At 42.9% G+C, this 24406-nt stretch overlaps 1 protein-coding gene across 2 annotated transcripts in view; it reads right to left on the bottom strand.

Annotated features, from left to right (window-relative positions):
- The window catches only part of TAF3 (TATA-box binding protein associated factor 3), a 178897-nt gene that overhangs the window by 22365 nt on the left and 132126 nt on the right, over positions 1-24406 (bottom strand). Inside the window, exon 4 of one of the 2 annotated variants that reach the window (XM_063134689.1) lies at positions 21089-21171. In XM_063134689.1, coding sequence (XP_062990759.1) covers positions 21089-21171 — 83 coding nt within the window. Of the gene's footprint in view, positions 1-21088; positions 21175-24406 lie in introns of both variants that reach the window. The other variant, XM_063134688.1, reaches the window with a different exon arrangement.

Genomic DNA, 24406 nt, shown 5'->3' with positions numbered 1-24406 from the left:
CATCGGCCAGGGATGAACAAGCGGGACATGGTGCAACAGCACCCTCCCACCCATGTTCCCCAGCAACTGGTGCACACAGGCTTACTGCCTCCAATACTGGAGATAGCACATAACCTTCAGTGTTAGTAGCCATTGATAGCCTTTGCCTCCAGGTATTTATCCAACCCCCTTTTAAAGACATCCCAATTAGTGGCCATCACTACATCTTGTGGTAGTGAGTTCCATAATTCAACTATGCACTGTGTGAAGAGTGTTAGCCTAACTCACCTCTAGGAACTGGGGAAATATGGCAAAAAAGTGGGGAAATGTAGGTCTCTGAGACAACCATCTCCTCTGACCTCAAATCATACGAACAAAATTGATTAGAAGGGGAAGTGCGCAACAGACACTGCCCAACTGCACATCCATTAGCATTAATCTATGAAACCAACTGGGTGGGTGGCGCTTGAGCAAGTGATTAATTCTGCTTAACATAATCTACAGGGCTGCGGATAGGATAAATTGATGTAAAAATACATTGTAACATGTCCTGAACACTTTGCATACAGCCAGAAAGATTTAAATATGTATGTTTAAAAAAAAATAGAACCCCAACTTAAATTTAATTACTGGTTGAAGGGAAACATTATAGAAATTCAAATACTTATCATGAGCAATGACTTACAAAACTGATAACGCTAAGCGGTGATTAGCACATATTCACAGACAAGTACAGACCTGTGACAAAAAGTTTTGCAGCTTGTGCCAATGTAAAACAGACGTGCACATTCCACTGAAGCAATGCACTGGAGACAGCTGACATCCAGACCCAGTTGTGCATCCAGTTGCACTTTTGAGTGTAGACGCGATGTATCTTTACCGCATTGCTTTCAGCAGGGCAGTTAGCTAGTACAGCTGGACATGAATTCAATTTGGCCTTTCAGTTTAAAGAATTCCAGAGGATGGAATATTTCTATTTATTATTACATTTATATCCCACTTTTTTTCCTCCAAGGAACCCAAGGAGGTGTACAGAATCCTCCTCCCCTCCATTTATCCTCACAACAACCCTGTGAGGTAGGTTGCGCTGAGAGTCTGTGACTGGCCCAAGGTCACCCCAGTGAGCTTCCATGGCCAAGTGGGGACTAGAACCCGGATCTCCCGACTCGCAGTCCAACACTTTAGCCACTATATCACACTGGCTGTGAAGCCCATTTCTCCACGGCCCTGATGCTTAGAATTGCAATAAATCTTTCCCTCTTGCAGTTTAACATTTCTTATTGAAGAGAGATGGAAGGATGTGCACCTGAGGGTAGCTATGCTTCCAGCTCAATGCCCTCCCCACACATGTGTATTAGGCTCCAGACTGAAAGGAAGCAAGGGGTAGGCTGTTTGCCTTTCTGTCTGTGAAATTCCCAGTCCAGCTGACAGCTTGAACCTTCGTTGGCAGGGTTCTTTGGATGCAGAAGGGCAGTAGATTGTCTGCGGTAGACAATCAAGTAGTACTTTGAAACTTGCCTGCAGACTTCGACCCTCCTTCCCATCTGCACGACCCACTCCTGTCTTCTCCCTGGTCCTATTTTTGAGTCTCATACATCCACACGCTCAAGTCCTCCCTTTACTAATTGGGTATGTGTGATTGATACTAATTGTGTGTGTGTGATTGATAGGCTCTGTTTGAATTGTGTACTTAGAACATGCATACAAAAACAGGCCTGGCCTGTTTATCTCAGGTATCTTATCCAGGATCTGTGCTATACGGTGCACACACTTCAGCCCAGCCACCACTCCCTTCAGCTAATGAAGCTCTGGATAGCAGACACAGAAATTGTTTTGACTTATGCCATTTGACTCTGATGGGGAAATCTCGGAGGGTGGGTGGGTACCACCTGTCAACTACCTGAAGTCAGAGGATGTATAAGTGGCAGCATGCAGGAGCAGATAGATCACTCATTCAAAGGATGCCAAATAATAAATAATGATTCTTCAATTTTGCTTTAAGAACGTAAGAACCTAAGAAGAGCCCTGCTGGATCAGACCAAGGCTCCATCTAGTCCAGCACTCTGTTCACTCTGTCGACCAGGGATCCACAAGCAGGACACGGTGCAACAGCATCCCCCACCCATGTTCCCCAGCAACTGCTGTATAGAGGCTTGCTGCTAAGACTAATTTATAAACATACTCTGTGTGTGTGTGTGTGTGTATGTGTGTACACACACCTGGACACACACCTCAGCTACAGGGAAGTATTGATTATTTATTTATTTATTTATTTAGAATATTTATATACCGCTCCCCATTGAAAAATTTCAGAGCGGTGTACACGATAAAATGAAAAATAAAAACAGAATAAAACAGTTAAAACAAAACTTAAAAGAAGCAAAAACAGAGATTCAAGGCTGCATATTAAGGAAAGGCTTCTTTGAATAAAGATGTTTTCAGGAGGCGCCGAAAGGAGTACAAGGTTGGAGCCTGCCTGACCTCCAGAGGCAGGGAATTCCACAGGAGGGGCGCCACCACACTGAAGGCTCTTCCCCTGGTGGATTCCAATCGGAGGATGGATCTATGTGGAACCACCAGGAGCAGGCCCTGTTAGTGGAGTCAACCAATATTTTGTCCCACATAAAGAAAGGCTAGAGTTCAGTGGGAGAGCACACACATGGCATGAAAAAGGTCCCAGGTTCATCTGCCAGCATCTCTGGCTAAAGGGAACTCAAGTTAACAGGGCTAGAAAAGAGCTCTTCCTCAAACCTTGGATAGGGGAGCAAGATGGGACTAAGGTTTAAGTTCAGTTTCATATCTTCCATGTAAATATTTCTCCTCCTCCTCCGTCACATTACTCCAAGGTGAAAGCAGGTGTTCAAGTCTCAAAAATCAACTTGCTATGCTTATGTCCCCCACTGTTAAATGTAAGTTCACAGTTTCAAACGACCCAACTTCCTTGTGACTTTCACCATGAAGAATAGTAATAGTAAGTGAGTAAATAAATAAAAATAATTAACCATATGTTGGGATGAAAACAATGAGCTGAATCAACTTGGCATCTACAAAGTTAGCTCCCGCGGTTCACATTATATCAATATTTGCAGGGATGCAAATATTGGGGTTGTGGAGTCATGATTTGGGGGGGGGAAATGTGAATTACCATTGACATGCTCTCTCACTTTAGTTGAAAACAAACTTACTAAATGCAATGGACTATGCTTAGGCCTGGTTCAGATGTGGACCCATGGTTCCACACTTCTACATTTAGGAAATAGAAACCAAAGGCACAGTTACAAGATGGGGGATACTTGGCTCAGCAATATTACAAACGAGAAGGATCTTGGAATTGTTGTAGATCACAAGCTGAATATGAGCCAACAGTGCGATATGGCTGCAAGAAAGGCAAATGCTATTTTGGGCTGCATTAATAGAAGTATAGCTTCCAAATCACATGAGGTACTGGTTCCTCTCTATTCGGCCCTGGTTAGGCCTCATCTAGAGTATTGAGCTCCACAATTCAAGAAGGATGCAGACAAGCTGGAGCGTGTTCAGAGGAGGGCAACCAGGATGATCAGGGGTCTGGAAACAAAGCCCTATGAAGAGAGACTGAAAGAACTGGGTATGTTTAGCCTGGAGAAGAGAAGATTGAGGGGAGACATGATAGCACTCTTCAAATACTTGAAAGGTTCTCACACAGAGGAGGGCCAGGATCTCTTCTTGATCCTCCCAGAGTGCAGGGCACGGAATAACGGGCTCAAGTTTCAGGAAGCCAGATTCCAGCTGGACATCAGGAAAAACTTCCTGACGGTTAGAGCAGTAAGACAATGGAATCAGTTACTTAGGGAGGTTGTGGGCTCTCCCACACTAGAGGCCTTCAAGAGGCAGCTGGACAACCATCTGTCAGGGATGCTTTCGGGTGGATTCCTGCATTGAGCAGGGGGTTGGACTCGATGGCCTTGTAGGCCCCTTCCAACTCTGCTATTCTATGCTTGAGCTGGAAGCATAGCTACCCTCAGGTGCACATCCTTCCATCTCTCTCCAATAAGAAGATTGGACTGGATGTGAACCTCTCAGAGAGCTGTGAACCGCCCAGAGAGCTCCGGCTATTGGGCGGTATAGAAATGTAATAAATAAATAAATAAATGTGAGGAGCTTTGGCTAAAGGACCAGGGCAGGGCCTAAAATTCTGCACACCCCACTTCAAGCCCATGGAACTGTTGCCCAAACTGTCCTTGGTTTCACAGCCTTCAGCACATGATGCTTGTATATGTAGTTTGCTGTCATGAGGGCTAGGAACTTTTCATTTTTTAAAGGAAAGGCAAAACCTTCAGAAAACAGAATTATGTGCCTGATTCCACAGTGGACAATACAGCTGGCCTCTCCTTCTTCGCAAAACACTAAACCAAACCAGCAGCTTTCGCCTTCGCAATATGTAATTATGCCACAGTCTGTAGGAGTGACCATGGGAATTCCCTCAATATACTGATAGTGACAACTTCAGAAAAAAAAATACATAGCCAGGCCCACACTGAATCCGCTCAAAGCGCTGAGATCACAGATTAGCTTCACTACAGGTTGCTTGCCTGGCAGTGTTTTTACCACAATAATACCCTTCATTAAGAGATAAAATATAAATTAAGGGATTTTTGTTTCCTCCCCAAAAGTGCCACCCCAGAATGATGAAGGAGTGTGTGAGAAAAGCCTCGAAGCTTTGCTGGGGTGAGTCTGCAAGCAGCCACATCAACCTGAAGTTTAAAAGGTACCACACGCCACTCCCTTCCCCAAAGATGTGAGAATGGCAGAAGAGTTTGGCAAGCAGTTGGCCTTGTCCCAAATACCTTTTTCACGCTTGCCTTTTGTTCCAGGAGTCATCATTTTTGAAACAGGGACCACTGGAACACAACCTCTGCATTATAACTCAGACATTTCTCTGACAAATTTCAACAAGAATAGAAAACAAAATGGATTTACAAGGACTGGGCACTATTGAAAACTTTGCGTATGGAGGGACTTCTTGCTGTCATTTTGGGGGACACCCTCTCCTCGTGCATGCACAACATTCGCAGGCCCACGAAAGAGAAGTGGGAGTTTCACGTGTGCATCACAACGCACATTGAGGCAATTTCTTATTCATCCTCTCAACAAGTTTGTGAGATAATATGCTATTAATCCTCTTTTGCAAAGGGGGAAACTGGATGAGTTGCCCACAATTCCTCCTGTGCCCATGGCTGAAATTGACTTAAAAACATCAGAAGTACCATGCTGGATCAGACCAAGGGTCCATCTAATCCAGCACTCTGTTCACAGTGGCCAAACAGCTGTCGGCCAGGGACCAACAAAGAAGGACATGGTGCAACAGCACCCTCTCACCCATGTTCCCCAGCAACTGGTGCACACAGGCTTATTGCCTCTGATAATGGACTTTGGCTACCTGGTCCCAAAGCCACTACACTATCCACCACAGCACAGCAAAGCGGAGCGCAATCTTCTTCTAAAGTCGCTGAGAGTAAATATGTTTTTATCGTTCTGGTTGGACTTGGGAGCTTTGATTCAGTTCTACCAAACTGAGCTCTCCAAAACACACATTCCCAGGGAAAGCAAAACCTTAATTCGTCAAGGGCAGAGCGAGTTCTACCAGTCATTGTAATGCTACAGGTAGGTAGGTAGATTGCTTGGGCTGTAATTGGTTTGTACAGGGCACAAGTTGTAACATGCCGCATCTGAAGCACACTAAGTCTCCAAGATGTGGAATAATTTCCTATCTTTGGAAGCAAATCATTTGATTTCAATCTCATCCTTACAGGCAAAAGCACCAGGCCTGATTAAAATAAACAGGGCTGGGCTGGGGCTGGGGCTGGGTAAGCAGAGAATGACACTCACAAATACTAAAAAGTAAGATTTTTAAAAGTCAGGTTTGATTTCCAAGTGATCCCCAAGGAATATGTGTGAGGCATCAGCAATCTAGTTTTCATATATGACACACACATCTGCAATGAAAAAAAAAATCCAAATTCCATATGAAGGCTTGTGACAATTCTGTAAATTTACTGATATCCTGATTATTTTTGGTTATTCTGTGGTGATTTCACAGAATAAGTCAAGACCCACGTAACATTGAGGATGTGTGTAGTGTGCAAAACCACTCACACTATTCACATGCACAGATTTGGTTTCCACGCAACGACATACCAGAGTATGGGCTGAGTATGGGTTATTGAATCTTGAGTTGTCATTATGTAAGAACCCGGAATTATGGGTTACCTTTGGATTGTTAACCACAAACAACAGAGGAAAGAAAATCCATTGTTTGTTGTTGGGTTGTAAACTCTGGATTGTTTTAATTCTGGGCTGTCACATTATGTGCAAACCCAGAACCATGGACTATTTGTGGGTTGTTTTACCAAGCTACAGAGGCAGCAGACAAGACTGATTAAGAAAACCGGGCTGCTCTACATGCCACTACTACACCACCACAAAGGCATTTGGGATACAGAGAGGAAGCAGGCAAAGGAAGGGGGAATCAAACAACCCAGGAATGGCAAAAAAACCTGCACTCTGTGCAATCACCTGGCAGAAAAATCATGAATAAACTCTGGGTAAGGCAACAATCCATACTCTGGGTTGTTGTTACATGCGAATCAGATCACAATCTAGCAAGTGACCAATATTTTGGTACTGCTGCCTATTCCCTTTCCTGTTGATTCTCTTCCCACCAACAACACACAGCCCCATCTGACCCTGGCCTAGTGTGCTGGAAGTATTTATAATTTCTGTGTAGTTCACAAAAATTCCCTCACCGGTCAGCTAGGGAAGTCTTATTTCAGTCAACTGAAGTTGGAGCTCACAGTTAATAGCTGTAGAAATTTCAAAGAGTGCAGCTTGCATTTACCTAAGGTTCATTATTGAGCTTATCTGATTGTGGGGATAAATTGCAAAACCACTATATTTTTATAAATCTGTCTGTTCTCTGCTTTCATATGATACCTCACCCAGCTCTCTACACTCAAAGAAAGTGCCTCAAAAGATTATCCAAAGCTGTCTTCAATTTAATGTATAATATACATAGATTGCCCTCCTTGATATAGCCCTTTTAACGGGACATGAACAGCGGTCACTTTGACTTAGCAGAATCACCCAGTCAGGCACACTGGTAAGTGGTTCCCAATGAGACCCCACTGACAGATCTTTCCACAAAATCCATTGATTGTGCCATAAATATACATTTGTCTCTCATTTATTGCACACGCTCCTCAACACTTTTGTTCCATGGACACTAAACTTTCTGAGAACTCAAAATCAAATAGTTTTACTTGGAAAAATGCAGTTGTTCTTGCGACTGAAAGGGAGGCTTGTGGGATTCCTGTGGAAAGAAGGGAATCTGGTTGGGGCATGCTTTGATTACACAGAAAGCCTCTGAGCTAGAGAAATAACTGTTTGAACTCCTACTGCAAAAAATTATCTATGCCTAATTCATACAAAGAATCAGCTTTGCGGATAATGTCATTACAATGTTCAGTGTCACTAAATGGCACTGAGTTCTGGACGAAGTCAGGACTTTTCTGTTTCTGTTCTAGATTTGCTAAAGAAAGACAATAAAGTTATTGTTTAGCTTCCTGAATGGTAGGTACTCCCAAGTCTTCCACGAGGCAACATCGCATCGGAATAGAGAGTGAGCTGCTCCATGTGGTGAGGCCAATTTTCATCACAACTCAATGCACAAAATTGGTAGTAGGTTATTTGAATCGCCACTCTGCACCAATGAATGTTGTACCACCTGGAGTAACTACAGATTTCATCCATATTGTAATATAATGTTTGAGAGGGTCAATAAACATGTAGACAGGGGTGATCTGGTGGACATTGTTTACTTGGACTTCCCAAAAAGTCCCTCACTAAAGACTTCTGAACAAACTGAATAGTCATGGAAAAAGAGAAGTCCTCTTACAGTTCAGTAACCGGTTAAAGAACAGAAAGCAGAGAGAAGGAATAAATGGTAAATTCTCGCAATGGAGGGAAGCATACAGTGGGATTTCACTGGGATCTGTATTGGGACTGATGTTTTTCAACTGTTTTATAAATGATCTGGAATTAGGAGTGAGCAGTGAAGTGGCCAACTTTGTTGATGAACCAAATTATTTAGAGTGGTTAAAACAAAAAGGGACTGTGAGGAGCTCCAAAAGGATCTCTCCAAGCTAGACAAGTGGGAATGCAAATGTCAGGAAGTGTAAAGTGATGCGTGTCAGGGGGAAAAATCCCAACTTCACAAATAACCTGATGGGATCTAAGCTAGGGGTGACCAATCACGAAAGAGATCTTGGGGTTGTGGGGGGGGGGAAGTGAAAATGTCAATCCAATGTACAGCTGCTGTAAAAAAAAGAATAAAAGAGGCAAACTCCATGGTAGGCATAATTAGAGAAGGAACTGAGAATAAAACTGCCAATACTATGGTGTGACCATACTTAGAATTCTGTGTACAGTTCTGGCCACCATACCTAGAGAAAGATATTGTAGAACTGGGAAAAGTGCAGAAAAGGGCAACTAAAATGATTAAGGGGCTGGAGCATCTCCCTATGAGGGAAGGTTACAACAGCTGGGATTGTTGAGCTCGGAGAAAAGGAGGCTAAGGGGAGACATGATGGAGGTGTACAAAATTATGCATGGGATGGAGAATGTGGATAGGGAGACATTTTTCTCCCTCTCTCAAAATAGTAGAACCGAGGTCATCCCATGAAGCTGATTGGTGGGAGATTCAGGACAGATAAAAATAAGTACTTCTTCACACAGCACAGAAACTGTGGAATTCACAACAAGATGCTGTGATGGCCACCAATTTGGATGGCTTTAAAACAAGGTTAAATGAATTCCTGGAGGAGAAGATTATCAATGGCTACTAGTCTTGACAGCTATGTGCTATCTGCAGTATCAGAGGCAGTAAGGCTATGTACCCTAGTTGCTGTGCAACATGGGCGGGAGGGTGCTGTTGCACTCGTGTCCTACTTGTGTGTTCCTGGTTCCCTACTCCATATGAAGGCCAGCCTGTGGAATTATGGGAATTGTAGTCCAACACTTCTGGAAGAAACCGGATTCGGGAAGGCTGTTCTACAAGGTAACACCAACTGTCACTGCAGAGGCCACCAGGGAGGGAGGAAGCAGCAGCCAGGCACCTCTCCACCATGCCTGGGTGCAGCTCCAGCTGAGAGCCCCCTCCCTCCTGCTACCTACTGTCTCTGCAGAGGCCACCAGTGAGGGAGGAAGCAGCAGCCAGGCACCTCTCCACCGTGCCTGGGTGCAGCTCCAGCTGAGAGCCCCTCCCTCCTGTTACCAACTGTCACTGCAGAGGCCACCAGGGAGGGAGGAAGCAGCAGCCAGGCACCTCTCCACCATGCCTGGGTGCAGCTCCAGCTGAGGGCCCCCTCCCTCCTGCTACCTACTGTCTCTGCAGAGGCCACCAGTGAGGGAGGAAGCAGCAGCCAGGCACCTCTCCACCATGCCTGGGTGCAGCTCCAGCTGAGAGCCCCCTCCCTCCTGCTACCTACTGTCTCTGCAGAGGCCACCAGTGAGGGAGGAAGCAGCAGCCAGGCACCTCTCCACCGTGCCTGGGTGCAGCTCCAGCTGAGAGCCCCTCCCTCCTGTTACCAACTGTCACTGCAGAGGCCACCAGGGAGGGAGGAAGCAGCAGCCAGGCACCTCTCCACCATGCCTGGGTGCAGCTCCAGCTGAGAGCCCCCTCCCTCCTGCTACCTACTGTCTCTGCAGAGGCCACCAGTGAGGGAGGAAGCAGCAGCCAGGCACCTCTCCACCGTGCCTGGGTCCAGCTCCAGCTGAGAGCCCCCTCCCTCCTGCTACCTACTGTCTCTGCAGAGGCCACCAGTGAGGGAGGAAGCAGCAGCCAGGCACCTCTCCACCGTGCCTGGGTCCAGCTCCAGCTCAGAGCCCCCTCCCTCCTGCTACCAACTGTCTCTGCAGAGGCCACCAGTGAGGGAGGAAGCAGCAGCCAGGCACCTCTCCACCGTGCCTGGGTCCAGCTCCAGCTCAGAGCCCCCTCCCTCCTGCTACCAACTGTCTCTGGAGAGGCCACCAGTGAGGGAGGAAGCAGCAGCCAGGCACTTCTCCACCATGCCTGGGTCCAGCTCCAGCTGAGAGCACCTCTCCCTCCTGTTGTCACCTGTAACTGCTGAACTTTGCAACTAAGATTGTAGTGCCTGAATTTGCTTTCCTTTTCCCCCTCCTCCTCCTCCCTCCCAATCCCTTTTCCTTTTGTGTCATGTCTTTTAGATTGTAAGCCTGTGGGCAGGGACTGTCAAGAAATACTTTTGTAAGCCGCCGTGAGAGCCTTTTTTGGCTGAATGGCGGCATAAAAATCCTTAAATAAATAAATAAATAAATAAATAAATAAATAAAACAAAATGCACCCAGTCATGGGGTGCCCTTGTAAAAATGAACTTCTGTTTTAATGCAAAATACAGCCCCACACATTATGCAGCAAACAGAACAGCTGTGCAGATTCTGGTGTTTCTCTCAAGCAAAATCAAGCAGATTGCACACACCGATAGACATGAAGCTATGGACCTTGGCCCATGTGGAAGGATTTAAAGGTATGTGCCCATGAAGTATCTGTTGCCCAGACTGTGTTTGCACTGCAGGAATCACTGATATACATCCAGCAAACGTGCTTTGAGCTGCCCCTGATTATTTCTGATCTTGTAATATTGATAGATGCACGTAACATAACTGCATAGAATGAAAGAATGTCAGAAGAGCCCTGTTCTGTGCCACCAAGCCGTGTAATGAAGAAATCCTGCAGGCTCTGTGGACTTGGCATGGTGAGTTTTTGTTTTGCTCCTGCTGTTTTGTGTACGGAGCCTTGCTCAGGCAGGTATGCGTCCGAACCTGCCTGAAGTTCTCCCGTATTTTAATTGAGATGCAGACATTACACAGGCACCTCCGCCACTCTTGTGCAACAGAGAGCAGAATCAAAGAATCTTGCATCCAGTAATTGGTCTTTTTCTTCCCAATGACTCAAACCTCTTTATGGATTCACTTTGGGAGTCACTGCTTGAGTGTGGCCCAAAAGCAAAATGAAAATAATTTCCCTTCTACTCCCCACCTAACAACCCAGTGGAATAATTGGTGTTGTGGCTTCTGTAATTAAAAGGAGGGAAGAGGACCTAAATCAACGTTGCGACATGTTATGCTTAAATTCTAGGGTGCCTTTAGGAGAAAGCTGGGAGACTGATTATTTAACCCTTCAGGAAAATCCGAGTTTATCTACAACAGCATAATTTACTGCTTATATCTATTTGGAAGGGAAAATAGCAGCCCAGTCTTCCTGCTCACAAGGCCACAGGTGTGGATTTCTGCAGAAGGGGAAACGAATTGGACCCTGCATGTATCACTCTGATTGTATCAATTCAAGCACCACTATACACGCACCAATCCAGAGCAAGGTTGTTATGCTTAGAGCCTGTTAAAGGAAAATTGAGGCAAGTTGGCAGCTATAGGAGTTAAGTGCAAATAACCTTCCCTGGCTTGGGACACAACACAATTTGTGATTCACCAAGGTGAACACAGGGGTTGTGTTCACCAAGGTTGAACACCAAGGTTGTCACACAGAGGAGGGCCAGGATCTCTTCTCGATCCTCCCAGAGTGCAGGACACGGAATAACGGGCTCAAGTTAAAGGAAGCCAGATTCCAGCTGGACATCAGGAAAAACTTCCTGACTATTAGAGCAGTACAACAATGGAACCAGTTACCTAGGGAAGTTGAGGACTCTCCCACACTAGAGGCATTCAAGAGGCAGCTGGACAACCATCTGTCAGGGATGCTTTAGGGTGGATTCCTGCATTGAGCAGGGGGTTGGACTCGATGGCCTTGTAGGCCCCTTCCAACTCTGCTATTCTATGATTCTATGAGGGCACAGGCCATATATTGTCTGTCTTGTGAGGTGCTTTTTGTTATTTAGTGCCAATGGCGCGTGCGCATGCACACACAGTACTTTCCGCCATTACAGAAGCAATTAACAGAGGGGTTCCCCCTTACGGAGGGGCTTTCAATCTAATACTTAATTTTCATGCCACCATTTCCCCAAGGATCTCAGGGTGACGACAATATAAATTCAACAATGAAGAAGACAACCGAGAGTTAAAAGGAAGTAAGGGATGGATAAATATGGGGAATTGCAGTTACACGCAGTTACACTCACTTAACGCGCAGGTGCAGAGCACATATGTATGATGCACAGAATCCACGAAGAAGAATACGGTTTACACCAAAGTCCATGTAGAAAAGCTGAGATTTAAGATGGAGCTCTGATGCAAGAGGAGGTGAGAGGGGGAAATATATAGATGTTCAGGGAGTAAGCAGGGATAGGGGAGCAAGTAAACAAAGGCAGAGTCGTCATAGAGATCAAAAGATTTGGTAGCGGGTGAGGATTGATAACACTTCAGGTTCTGCATTGCTAGGAAGCCAGCAATGTATCAAGTCCTGGTGGGTCACCATAAAACGTGGCACTACATTCAATCTGATGGGCCACCAAATTGCAAAGTTGGTAGGCCTGGAATAGGCCCTGACCGTATTTAAGAGCTGTCCCTGGAATCCCATTGTATATGTAAGAGGGGTAGGGAGGAACTGATACTTAGACACATACCTGCTGAACTTGCTAAAATACCTTCAGGATCCTAGCACCAAACACCTTCCCTTCCTTTAATATGCCAGCTTTTGTTCCTCCACTGTTACTTAAACATCCCACACCTCCACATTAGTGAAGTGGGTTTGGGTTCAATTTTTTGAATTGTATTAAAATTGTAGAAAATCTTTCCTATGCAAAATAAGGATAATTTGCTTAGGGTAATTTTCAGAGGGTAATTTCCTGATGCCCTGGAGAGTGTTAAAAGTTGGCATGTTTATTTTACTTGTATTTAGTACATAAAAAGGCTTAAAACAAAGTACCCCATGTTATTTTTTTTGTCCTAATACGTTTGACCTGAACTATTTGAGGGCGGAAATGAAAACACACTTAATGTGATTTAAATGTTATATTGTGTAGAAATATTTATTGGAACACTTGTGAAAATTTAAAGATAATAGCATGTACTTCCCTTACATGGTTTGAATTTAAGGGGGAAATCCACAGGTATTGTTGGCACACTAATAAATGTTAGCAATCGAATGAACTGTGCATGCTATGTTGATAATCACTCATGTAACACTCACAGCTGCAACTTGTCTAATATTGTATTTGCAATTAGCACCCATTCATTGTTACTAATGAACTTATGAAATGGAAATTATTCCATGGAAAAATAAAGCCCTGCAAAAACGTCTGTGGAAAATTTTCCGCCCACACTTCATACACCTGAAAAGTTGAGTTATTTCCCAGGTGTTTTGAGGTGATTCACAGCTGCTCCCATTGATGTCTCTTTCCTTTTACTCTCACCCTTTAAAATGTGTGTGACTTTATTTTTTATTTATTTATTACATTTCTACACCGCCCCACAGCCGAAGCCCTACAATAACGAATGCTGAGTATAAACCACAGAAATAAAAATCAATTTCTTCCACCCACCCCAAGGTATGTTCAGATTACCACAGAATATAAACCACAGATAGGTCTCCCCAGGAATAAATGGGGATGAGGAATTCTTATTTATTTATTTATTTATTTATTTATTTATATACCGCCCCATAGCCGAAGCTCTCTGGGCGGTTTACAAAGATTAAAGATTAATTCTTAAAGAGCAATTTGTCCCTCCACCCTTTTATTTCACAGTACACCCTCAAGTATTACGGATTCAGACCCTATTTAGGGGCTACTGCTGGTATCTTAAACTGCTGCAGGTGCGGGGCAGGGAGCTTGTTCCAGCTTGGTTGTTATTTTTTGGTTTCATTTTACCTGTTGCTTTTTTAATACAGATTTAGGACAGGCTTCATTAGTACTCTCAGTACAGCCTCTACAATGAGGAGTACTCACTCCCATTGTGCACTGAAAAGGCCGGACAAAAGGTTCACCAAGAGGGAAGGAATCCGAATGCATTTAACTATTCATTTAACTTGATAATTTTAGAGAAGAAAAATAATATACAAGTAAACAAAGATTTAGAAGAGCGTCAGCATTTCTTACATGACACCGACTTCTGTGAGCTCTACACTCAGTGCACTGTTTTACTTTCTACATAGAAAAAAAGAGGGAAAGAAGATTTAAGCCTACCCAATTCCAGAGTCTCTGGGCTGGGTAATATATGACAACACACACAAAGCCAAAATTAAAATGAATTAAATGCTAAATGCTGGAACTACAGAGCCCATCGATTTTACACCCTCTCCCCAATAGATGCAAGTCTAAAGACAAATTCTATCAATAATTGCTTTTAACCAGTCTATTCTCTTTTCTGGATGCCGGGAAAAGGTTGAGAATGGGCACTCTAAAGTTTCAATTCAGTTATCCCACCGTTAACACTTAGCCATTCACTGCTAAGTGCTCCTTTGTGCAGTAATTGGGCTAACCATTAGGTGTATAATCAACAGAAGACACTCACTGCCAAGCTTGCATTGTATCCCACCCCCTCGTCTGTGCCTTAAACCTTCTACATTTTTCTCCCCCAAGTATCACTTGTTCCCTGTCTTCCTATTTAATTCCACAGTCAAGTTCTCCTCCAGAGCTTTCTGCTGAATGGGCAGTGTCTCGCAAGGTAACCAACACCGCCCACAGCTGCGGCCCACAATAGCTCCCTCCTGCTTGCATTACAGCTTGTGGAAGATTTGGTCACGGTGCCCTAACCGCGGCAAACACTGGTCCGATTCATAAAAACGTGCAGGAGGAGGGGCTTTCCAGCAGGATCCCTTTACCTGTTTCCCCACCACAAAACAGGGAACTAAATGGAACGGGTCGTGAGCGGCTTGGCCTGTAACGCAATCCCACTGCCTGACAAGTCAATAAAGAGCCAACCCTTCCCTCCCCAGCCACACATAGGCAGCCAAGGTTAGAGGCAAACACAATTTGGACAGGCCTACACAGGGAGCTTAATGAGCCCCATTATTTGGCTATTGTGGGCAAACACTATGAAGCCAGTAATCTAAATTACCAAAGTCTGAATAACTTGTCGTTAAATGGCACACGGAGTTCAAAAAGAATCCGTACAATGGGTTACTTATTTACCCTTGCAGAGGAGGACTATTGTCTCACCAAAAGCTTGGAGGTAAGAAGAGATCATAAGAGAAGTTCTGAGTGTTTTAAACACATAAGCATCACTGACAATAAAACTAAACTGGTCTGTAGTGTCCAAATATAACATGTTGTTGTTTATTCGTTCAGTCACTTCCGGATCTTCGTGATTTCATGGACCAGCCCACGCCAGAGCTTTCTGTCGGCCGTCGCCACCCCTAGCTCCCCCAAGGTCGAGTCCGTTACCTCCAGAATATCATCCATCCATCTTGCCCTTGGTCGGCCCCTCTTCCTTTTGCCTTCCACTTTCCCTAGCATCAGCCTCTTCTCCAGGGTATCCTGTCTTCGCATTATGTGGCCAAAGTACTTCAGTTCTGCCTCTAATACCATTCCCTCAAGTGAGTAGTCTGGCTTTATTTCCTGGAATATGGACTGGTTTGACCTTCTTGCAGTCCAAGGCACTCTCAGAATTTTCCTCCAACACCACAGTTAAAAACAATCTTTTTGGGGTTATACGTTCTTCTACAAGCAGGATACTACATTAACAAAGAGGCAATACATGAGGAAATTCTGGATTGATGTGTCTAGTCGTTTCCCTCAAGATCCTCCTGCGCCTATCAAATTGCTGCCTTTTGTTCTTGAAGATCCTGGACTTGAATCAAAGCCTCTCAAGGCTAAGGAGCTCCTTAGGGCCACTTTACACTTAGGCAAACTCATAAAGTGAAAGAGACATACATCTCCAAACTTCTAGGGAGCTGCAATTGGCTATAGGCTCCTGGGGCATGTCCACTATGTGTTTGGACACATGCATCTACTTGTAACACTTTGGGTGCCTCAAGATGAGGCTTTTATTGTGCAATCCCCATGGCCTCATTCCTGGAATTCTCCTGGGCAGAGATCCATCAAGGGACCACACTCTGCCTTCTGTCCACCTGTCAGGATGAGGCCCTGTCTCCCTGGAGTGGATTCTGAATCAAACTCAGAAGTTGAAGGAGAAGACCAGCTGAGACAGGAAGCAGGGTGGGGAAAAATTCTCCGAGACTCTCCAGGCGTCAAGGAAGAATCTTCCCAGTAGCTTATTGAACAGGAAGCCCAGGCTCAGAGACCATCTTCTCTCCCTCCCTGGGAACTCAGTCTTTGTCGGAGGGGGAGGGAGCATTGGAATTGACAGATCCCAGAGTTCACCACACGGAGAGGAGGTGTGAGATGGACTGCCAGGCGAACCACATGGCTGAGGTTGCAGCTTGAAGACCCTCCTTGAAGGAGGGGTCCAGTAAAAAACTGTCGGGCATGACAGGAAACCTTCCATTTAGTTGATTGGCTACTGCCTTACTTTATTAGCTTAGAGGATAGCTCCTAGCATTCACACTCCCTTCAAGTGTGAAGAGGTGCCTATTTTCTGAATGAAGGTTTTGTAGATAGCACAGCAGACCTCTTTATTCTCTCACATTTTGGTGGGAGGGCTTGGAATCACAACAACACCACTGGTGCAGACCAAACATCTTACTATAGCAGTGAATGGGGGTGTTTAAGAATTCCCATTGGCAGAAAATAATTCTCTATAATGTGAAATATTTATATATCTGGCAAAATGGTTAACCAGACAACAGTTCTGTGACAATACAGGGTAGGTGCTCAAAAACCTATTGGCAATTTAAGTTCAGGAGCTCCACAACAGCCTTTTCTAGATAACCAATCTTAAATGCCTCCCTATAGAGACTGAATTAGTGATCTTGTGACTTGATAACAGGGCAGCACACAAACACACACGCACCAGCAGATCATTCAAATCATATAAAAAAGTGGCCACAGATTTCTTAAAACACCAGCAAACTAATGTCCTGGATCCATTAAGGATAAGATCTTTCACAACAAATTAAATAAAACAATTTATTGAGGCCTGGGCCTGAGATAAAATAGATTTACTGGTTGACCTTTTATTCATTTAAAGAACAAAATTAGCTCTAATTGCATTAGAATGGAATCCAGTAAATTTTTTCTAATGTGGCATTTATGCAAGTGTTGCTGTAATTGTTTACTACAAAGATAGAAATGCTCTGATTATAATCTATTTTCCACTTGGTTTTACTGTGCAGTCAAAGCACTTGTAAGAAACCACCACTTGAAATTTAACACTTCCCCCAGACCTTGTTACACTTATTTACAATTTGAACCCAATTTCACATTTAAATAATTACAAAATAAACTCATTTTTGAAAGTAAGTTAATGCATATTTATATGGCACTGGCCCATCCAATGAAGCAGGCAGTAGGGTTGTTAGGTGATTACATGGACCACAACTGATTCATTGTATGGATTTTCTTGTGAAGAATTCAGCAGATTAAAGAAAATGCATGCTGGGATCACAGCAGGTGCCATCTTAGAAGCAGCTTTCCCTATTTTATGAAAAGGAGCAAATGTTGCTCTTCTAAGATGGCGTGTGCAAATACCCATACTAAAAATAATTAATTAAAAATGCTGCCTGATAGATCAATTAAAAAGGTGTCCCTTGTTAATCAAATAACTGATGAATAAGTAGACATTTGTCCTGGGATTTGGGTTTTCCCAGAGCACCATTTGTCCATCTGTGAGTATGTCTGCTGTCCACTGTGTCTGTTAGAACCAAACTATCCTTTTTCTACCGGACAGGGAAGCGGTCTTACATACTTTCCAAACCTGGTGCCTTCCAGATGGGGATAATGGGAACTGTAGTCAAACAGATCTAGAGGGCACCAGGTTGGCAAAGGCAGATTTCGAATCTAGAAGGTATGTATATCTCAGGATATCAGGGGTGCCAGTTCAAATTTGGGGGGGGGATTTTTGTACAATCAAATCAGCCCACATTGAATTAAGTCATAGTGGGCTGTGGTGTGGATTCATATGATATGACAAGCTGCAGCTGGGCATTGAATATTCAAAATGGCTTCCCATATACGACAAAGCCCACCTAGGCTTAGATAAGCCATGGTACGTTCGATTATGTGAACCCGGTCAGAAAAAGAGAAAGAGCGGATTTTCAGAGTGGCCTGCAGGAGAACACAATTAACCCCCTGCTCCTATAAACAATAAAACCAATTACACTATATTACAGTAACCATACCATTTAGTAGCACAGCAGTCAACAGGACAATATAAAACTAGATCTAAAAACCATGGTGCAAAACAGTCGAGAGTTCTAAAGCCAGAGAACCACTGCAAAGAATCCCTATTCTCAGGTAACCATCCACCTGACCTCTGACGGCAAGAGCTTCTGACAGTCATATTGATATATGGGCTGGTTCAAGTAGGAGAACTGGAGAAGACTGTCCCAAGACACCCAGTCCCAAACTGTTTAGGAACATTTGTTATGGTTACTCTTTTGCACCTTGCCATAATAACCAGATATATAGGTGCTCTTGAGAAACAATCACCAGCGATCTGAAATATATGGCTGGAGAAAGGGAGGAAGGGTGGGGAGGGATACATTCAATAATCCCTGCTCGTGGTAGCAAGCCACTTACTTCATTCCCAGATAATGGTGGAAAGGGGTGGGTTAGAGAGAGGACAGAGAAGGAAGGAGCGTTACATAACAGAGACTTAACCAGGAATTGGCATATTTGGGGAGGGCGGGAGGGTTGAACTGGAAGCAAACCTAAGCTTCTGTACTGGGCACCCAAACACCCAGTGCCAGCTCTCGGTTTACATAAAGCAAAGCCAGGAATATAGATGAACTTTTAAATGAATGTAAAGGATTAGTAATCTCCATCTATTCCTGGCTTTTAGTCTAAACAGAAGAGACCAAACACCTAGAAAGCGGAGTGTCTTTTTATCTGTACAAAAAGCCTCTGTAAGATGGAATTGACGGACCTTAATAGAAGCATACCAAGGGATGCTCAGCCACATTTAACTTGCTCTACTTATTTGGTGCAAACAATTTTCAATTCTGTCCTTCTGGTAGCATACATAAATCCCTCAAATCAATCCATTTCTTTTCAGCTGCATAAAAATAAAAAAAATAATAAAAAGATTTGACATTACGTCTCTCTTCCTCAAATAATAACGAAATGTCAACGTTTAGGATACTGTGCAAATGCCGGGCAATATAAAATATGAAACCCAAAGCAATCAGAAGATGAGTTGTACAACGGTGCTGTTTCTCTCCCTAAAAGGCCTGCGTTAGGTCTAGGCGAGCATAGGAGAATACGTATTTTGATATAAAGCTTTTAAAACTTGATGTTGTGCAGACTTCTACTGTTACTTTCTACTGTTAGTTTTACCCTACCCTGTGCCTGCTTACCCTACCCTGTACCTGTTTGCATTCTCTTCCCCTCCTTATTGTTTTACTATGATTTTATTAGATTGTAAGCCTATGCGGCAGGGTCTTGCTATTTACTGTTTTACTCTGTACAGCACCATGTACACTGATGGTGCTATATAAATAAATAATAATAATAATAATAAGCCCTTCTTGCAGCTTTCTACCCTGTTTCCCCGAAAATAAGACAGTGTCTTATATTAATTTTTGCTCCCAAAGATGCGCTAGGTCTTATTTTCAGGGGATGTCTTATTTTTCCATGAAGAAGAATACGGTACACATTTATTGTTGAACAAAAAAAAAAGGTCTTATTTTCGGGGGGATGCCTTATATTACAGCGAGAGGCAAAACTGGAAGTAGGTCTTATTTTCGGGGGATGTCTTACTTTCGGGGAAACAGGGTAGACACCCCCTTCTCCTGCTAGGCATGTATCCACTAAAGCTTTTTCTGTTCTTGGGCCCGTCATTGTAGAACACTGCACACACACACCCCAGCACCCCATCTGGCTAGATCTGAAAGGAGAACATTCTAAGTGCTGCTGTTCTTATCCTCCTGCTATTGTTATATGTTAAATGTATTCTTTTAAAATAAACGTTTCCACTGTGTTTTACACCAAATACACCAAGCCTGTCTTGTGTATTTATTATTGTGTAATAATACACAATAATGTCCTGTGTATTTATTATTGTGTAAACTATGAATATTTAAACTGAGCCTCATGAAGAAAGGTTGCACTAAAAGCTTTTACTTCTGGAAAATTCCGGGTAGTTACAAGAAACAGCTCTTGCTTAGTGTCCTTGCATTTACTTATTTATTTAAAACATTTATATCCCGCCCTATATCTTTAAGATCTCAGAGCGGCGTACAGATAAAAGCATACAGTATAAAACAATAAATATGCACAGTTAAAAACAAATTAAACAATTAACCAAGTTAAAACAATATATAATTTAAAAGCAGTAAAAGCAGTTAAAACAATGTGCCAGGGAGTTTAACCATCAAAGGCATTGTTAAAAAGCCATGTTTTTACTTGGCATCAAAATGAAAACAGTGTTGGCGCCAATCGGGCGTCCAAGGGGAGGGCATTCCACAGTCGGGGTGCCACAGCAGAGAAAGCCCTCTCCCTTGTCCCATCATAACGTATATGTTGCATTGGTGGGATGAGGAGAAGGGCTCCTCCAACAGATCTAAGGTCTCAGGCAGGCACATATAAGGAGAGGCACACTCTCAAGTATCAAGGTCCCAAGCCGTTTATATATATAGACAAACATAAACACGTATGCTGAGTGATCAGAGGCGTTTGACTATGCCTTTGAGTAGTGTAAAAGTTCAGCTATTGGGTGGTATAGAAATGAAAAGCCGCTCCGAGAGCCTTTTTTGGCTGAGGAGCGGGGTATAAGTATGATAAATAAATAAATAAAATAAAAATAAATAAATAAATGAAATTAAAACAAATAAATAAATAAACAATATAGTTGAAAAAGGAAATATTTTAAACATTATAGCAATCGATTTGTATGCACATGTGTTCAAAAATATATTAATTAGAAAACGAGGCACAGTTTATTAAATGGGATTCACCACAAACAGGAAACGGAGAAAGCCGATGAAAACTCCCACAACCCACCCCCACCAAGATTCCATCAAATGGATTTAATTTGTACTTACATCTTGTCCTGCCCTGCCCCCACTTTCAGTGTCAGCCTGGGAATCACAGGAGACGGTGCAGGAACAACAGGTTCCACTTTGATCTGCTAAAGAGAATACATTTAGTTGTTACACCTCTTAAAGACTGACTTCATGGAGCTACATACAGGGGCCACCATCAAGGGCAGGAATGACTGGGCACCTGGCAAGACCTCAGACCCCAGCGGGGTCCCACTGACAGCACCCCCTGGAGTTGCTCTTCCTCTTCACCATTGAGACCTGCTTATTCATCTTATTCAAGTGGTAGTAATGACGGGAAAGAGGATGAGGAGCAATAGCCGCTGGTGACAGTCAGGTCAACTCACTGAGGGCAGGGGTCCATTGAGGATGTCTTGCCCAAGAGCACCAAAAAAAACCCCCCAAAAAAACCTGGCACTGGCACTGTCTATATCGGAAATTATCCTGAGAAATGATGCATGTAATTTTACCATCAAACAGATACCAGTTGAACTAATGGAATGATGTTTTGGAGATTACACCACCCCTTGGTTCCAATTCTGGGTTGTCTCTCCCCCAACAACCCAGATTTTCTAATTCACATATCAGGCTTATCGACCCAGCGATGGAGCGTCCCTGGGTTGTTTTGTCCCAGTGGGAGTGACTGGGTGACAAGGACCAGCACCCTTGCATGCTCCCACTTGGTTAACAAAAACAACAGGTTTTTAAAAACCTGTATATATGGTTATCATGTAGTGGCTAGAGTGTCAGACTGGGAGTCGGGAGATCCGGGTTCTAGTCCACACTCGGCCATGGAAACCCACTGGGTGACTTTGGGCCAGTCACAGACTCTCAGCCCAACCCACCTCACAGGGCTGTTGTTAGGATGAAGTGGAGAGGAGGATTATGTACGCCGTCTTGGGTTCCTTGCAGGAAAAAAGGCGGGATATAAATGCAGTAATAAATAAATAATAGCCATCAACAGACGTACTGTATATGAACTAGCCAACTTTATTAAATGCAATCTAAGCTAGTAGCCACCACCAACTTTATTTATTTATTTATTTATTTAAAGCATTTATATCCTGCCCTATATCATTAAGATCTTAGGGCGGCGTACAGATTAAAGCATACAGTATAAAACAGTAAATATACACAGCTAAAAACAAATTAAACTCTTGTGCTAGTTAATTTCATATTGGGTGAAGTGCTTCCTTTTGTAAGTGCAGAATCTGTTACTAATCAGCTTCATGGAGTACAAGTCTAGTAAAATGAGATAGGGGAAAAAATGTGCATCGGCATGTGAACGCTTTGAGTTAGCTCACCAAGCAGAGTACTACTGCCTCTTGCTTTATGAAGTTCCATAGCCACACAAGGTACTGCTGTATGAACAATGCTAGGCAAAAATGCTTATGAGAAATAAATGTAAAGTGTCAAAAAGCAGTTTTAGCAGATATTTTACTCAATTACAAAAATCACTCAAATAGAAAACATGATTGGATTTTTTAAAACAACAACAACAACAAAACTGATCAGTTTTCAAGAATGGAGACCTATCCAGAAACATGCTAACTTTTGGAGTCAACTTTTGGGTTATCCAAATTTCTGTAAAACTAGGATAACCTGGAATGCTAAGAATACAAATGATAACTTGATCACATGCTGTTGAAGAACAGGAGACTACGAGAACCCTGTGTTTGAGAGAGAGAATGTAAGTGCAAGTGTGTGTATATAAGTGAGGGAATGTGTGTGTGTGTGTGTGTGTGTGTGTGTGTGTGTGACATAGAGGGGGCAGGAGGGGACCTGATCTTTTCTTTTTTTAAGGATGTTAAGGGAACATGAATTTGTGGTGGTTAAAAATTAAAGAGCTGCAATTCTGGAGTAATACTAGGAGTTCGGGCAAGCAGAAGAGCATTTACAGTGGATTATTAAGCTTCCCAAATCACCAAAGAGGTAAAGTCCAGCAATATAAGACTCCTTTGTAGCTAACTAAAAATACATTGTCAGTGGATTTGTCCAGTTTTATGTATAAGCAATACTTCTTTCACCTGAACTAATACTAGTAGTCATATAAGCCCCTTATTGCTATGTGCTGCATTTTTTTTTGTTAATCTTCAAGGATTTAGCTTCTTTGCCACATACCTCAGGGCACCAACTGATAAAGCTCTAACTCTCCATTTTTCCAGGACACCAGCAGAGCGGCCTTGCAAAAAATGAAAATCACTCAAGAGATTTAAAAAGGGGGAAATTTATTTTCAAAATCCTGACTTGCAGCAAAGAGGTGGACCTTTTCCATATTATTATTATTATTATTATTATTATTATTATAAAAAGCTTATCTGTTGAGATCAGTTTAAATTTTAATTCTATCTAGGGACTCTTTCATGCAGTCTAGCTTTAAAGTTTATCTTTTGACAGGGAATTTTCACCAAGGTTATAGGAAGCTTTGTCAATGTAATCTGGCCAAGCTTATATTGCTTTCCCTATAATACAACATATTTTACAGGTATAAAGAATAGATTTTAACAGGTTATATTGTTGCATTATAGTCCTAATGTTATACTGAATTCTAAAAATCAGGCAACAAGAGCTAGTTATGGAATGGGAGGAGAGCAATTGTTTAACTTTGTCTAGATCCATTTTAACCATTTGAGAGTGTGCTTGCATACTACAGTTTCAAGGTACAACCGAAGCATCTCCCAGTATCTGTTAATAAGTGAATGCTTTGGTTAAAATTAGTTATGACTCTCCCCTGCAAAAAGTACAGCCATCTAGAGATATTTATTTATATGTGGCTCCCCACTAGGTAGGTAAAATTCCCTACCTAGTTTGGCATGGTGGTAACTATTCATGGGTTGTTTAACCCAAGAATTATTGGGGACATGACCATGCCCAATCCACTTCCGATTTTAATCAACCATCCAGGAATACCCATGAATGCCACATGTGAGCCACTTCCAATTTTAATCATTGTTTCATGATGTCCTTAGCTGGAAACTCTAAGCTGTTTATGGCTAAACAATCCAGAGTTAACACAACACAATGGTTTGTTGTTGAGTTAACTCTGGCTTATTTAACCCCTCAACAAGCTAGTTACTGGGTTTGGACATCACAAAACAATTATTAAAACTGGAAGTGGCTTAAATTTATTTATTTATTTATTAAATTTTATATACTGCCCCATAGCCGAAGCTCTCTGGGCGGTTTACAAAAGTTAAAACAGTGAACATTAAAAAAAAAAAAGTATACAAATTTAAAACCATCAAAAATATAAAAACAAAAGTGTAAAACAAATAAATGTGCCACTCATCCCAAACAATTGTGGCATACTTATTTTTTATG

The sequence above is a fragment of the Elgaria multicarinata genome, chromosome 9 (genome assembly GCF_023053635.1).
Source record: "Elgaria multicarinata webbii isolate HBS135686 ecotype San Diego chromosome 9, rElgMul1.1.pri, whole genome shotgun sequence".
NCBI classification, from domain to species: domain Eukaryota; kingdom Metazoa; phylum Chordata; class Lepidosauria; order Squamata; family Anguidae; genus Elgaria; species Elgaria multicarinata.
Note: the sequence above shows the minus strand (reverse complement) of the source record. Positions and strands in the feature narration are given on the sequence as shown.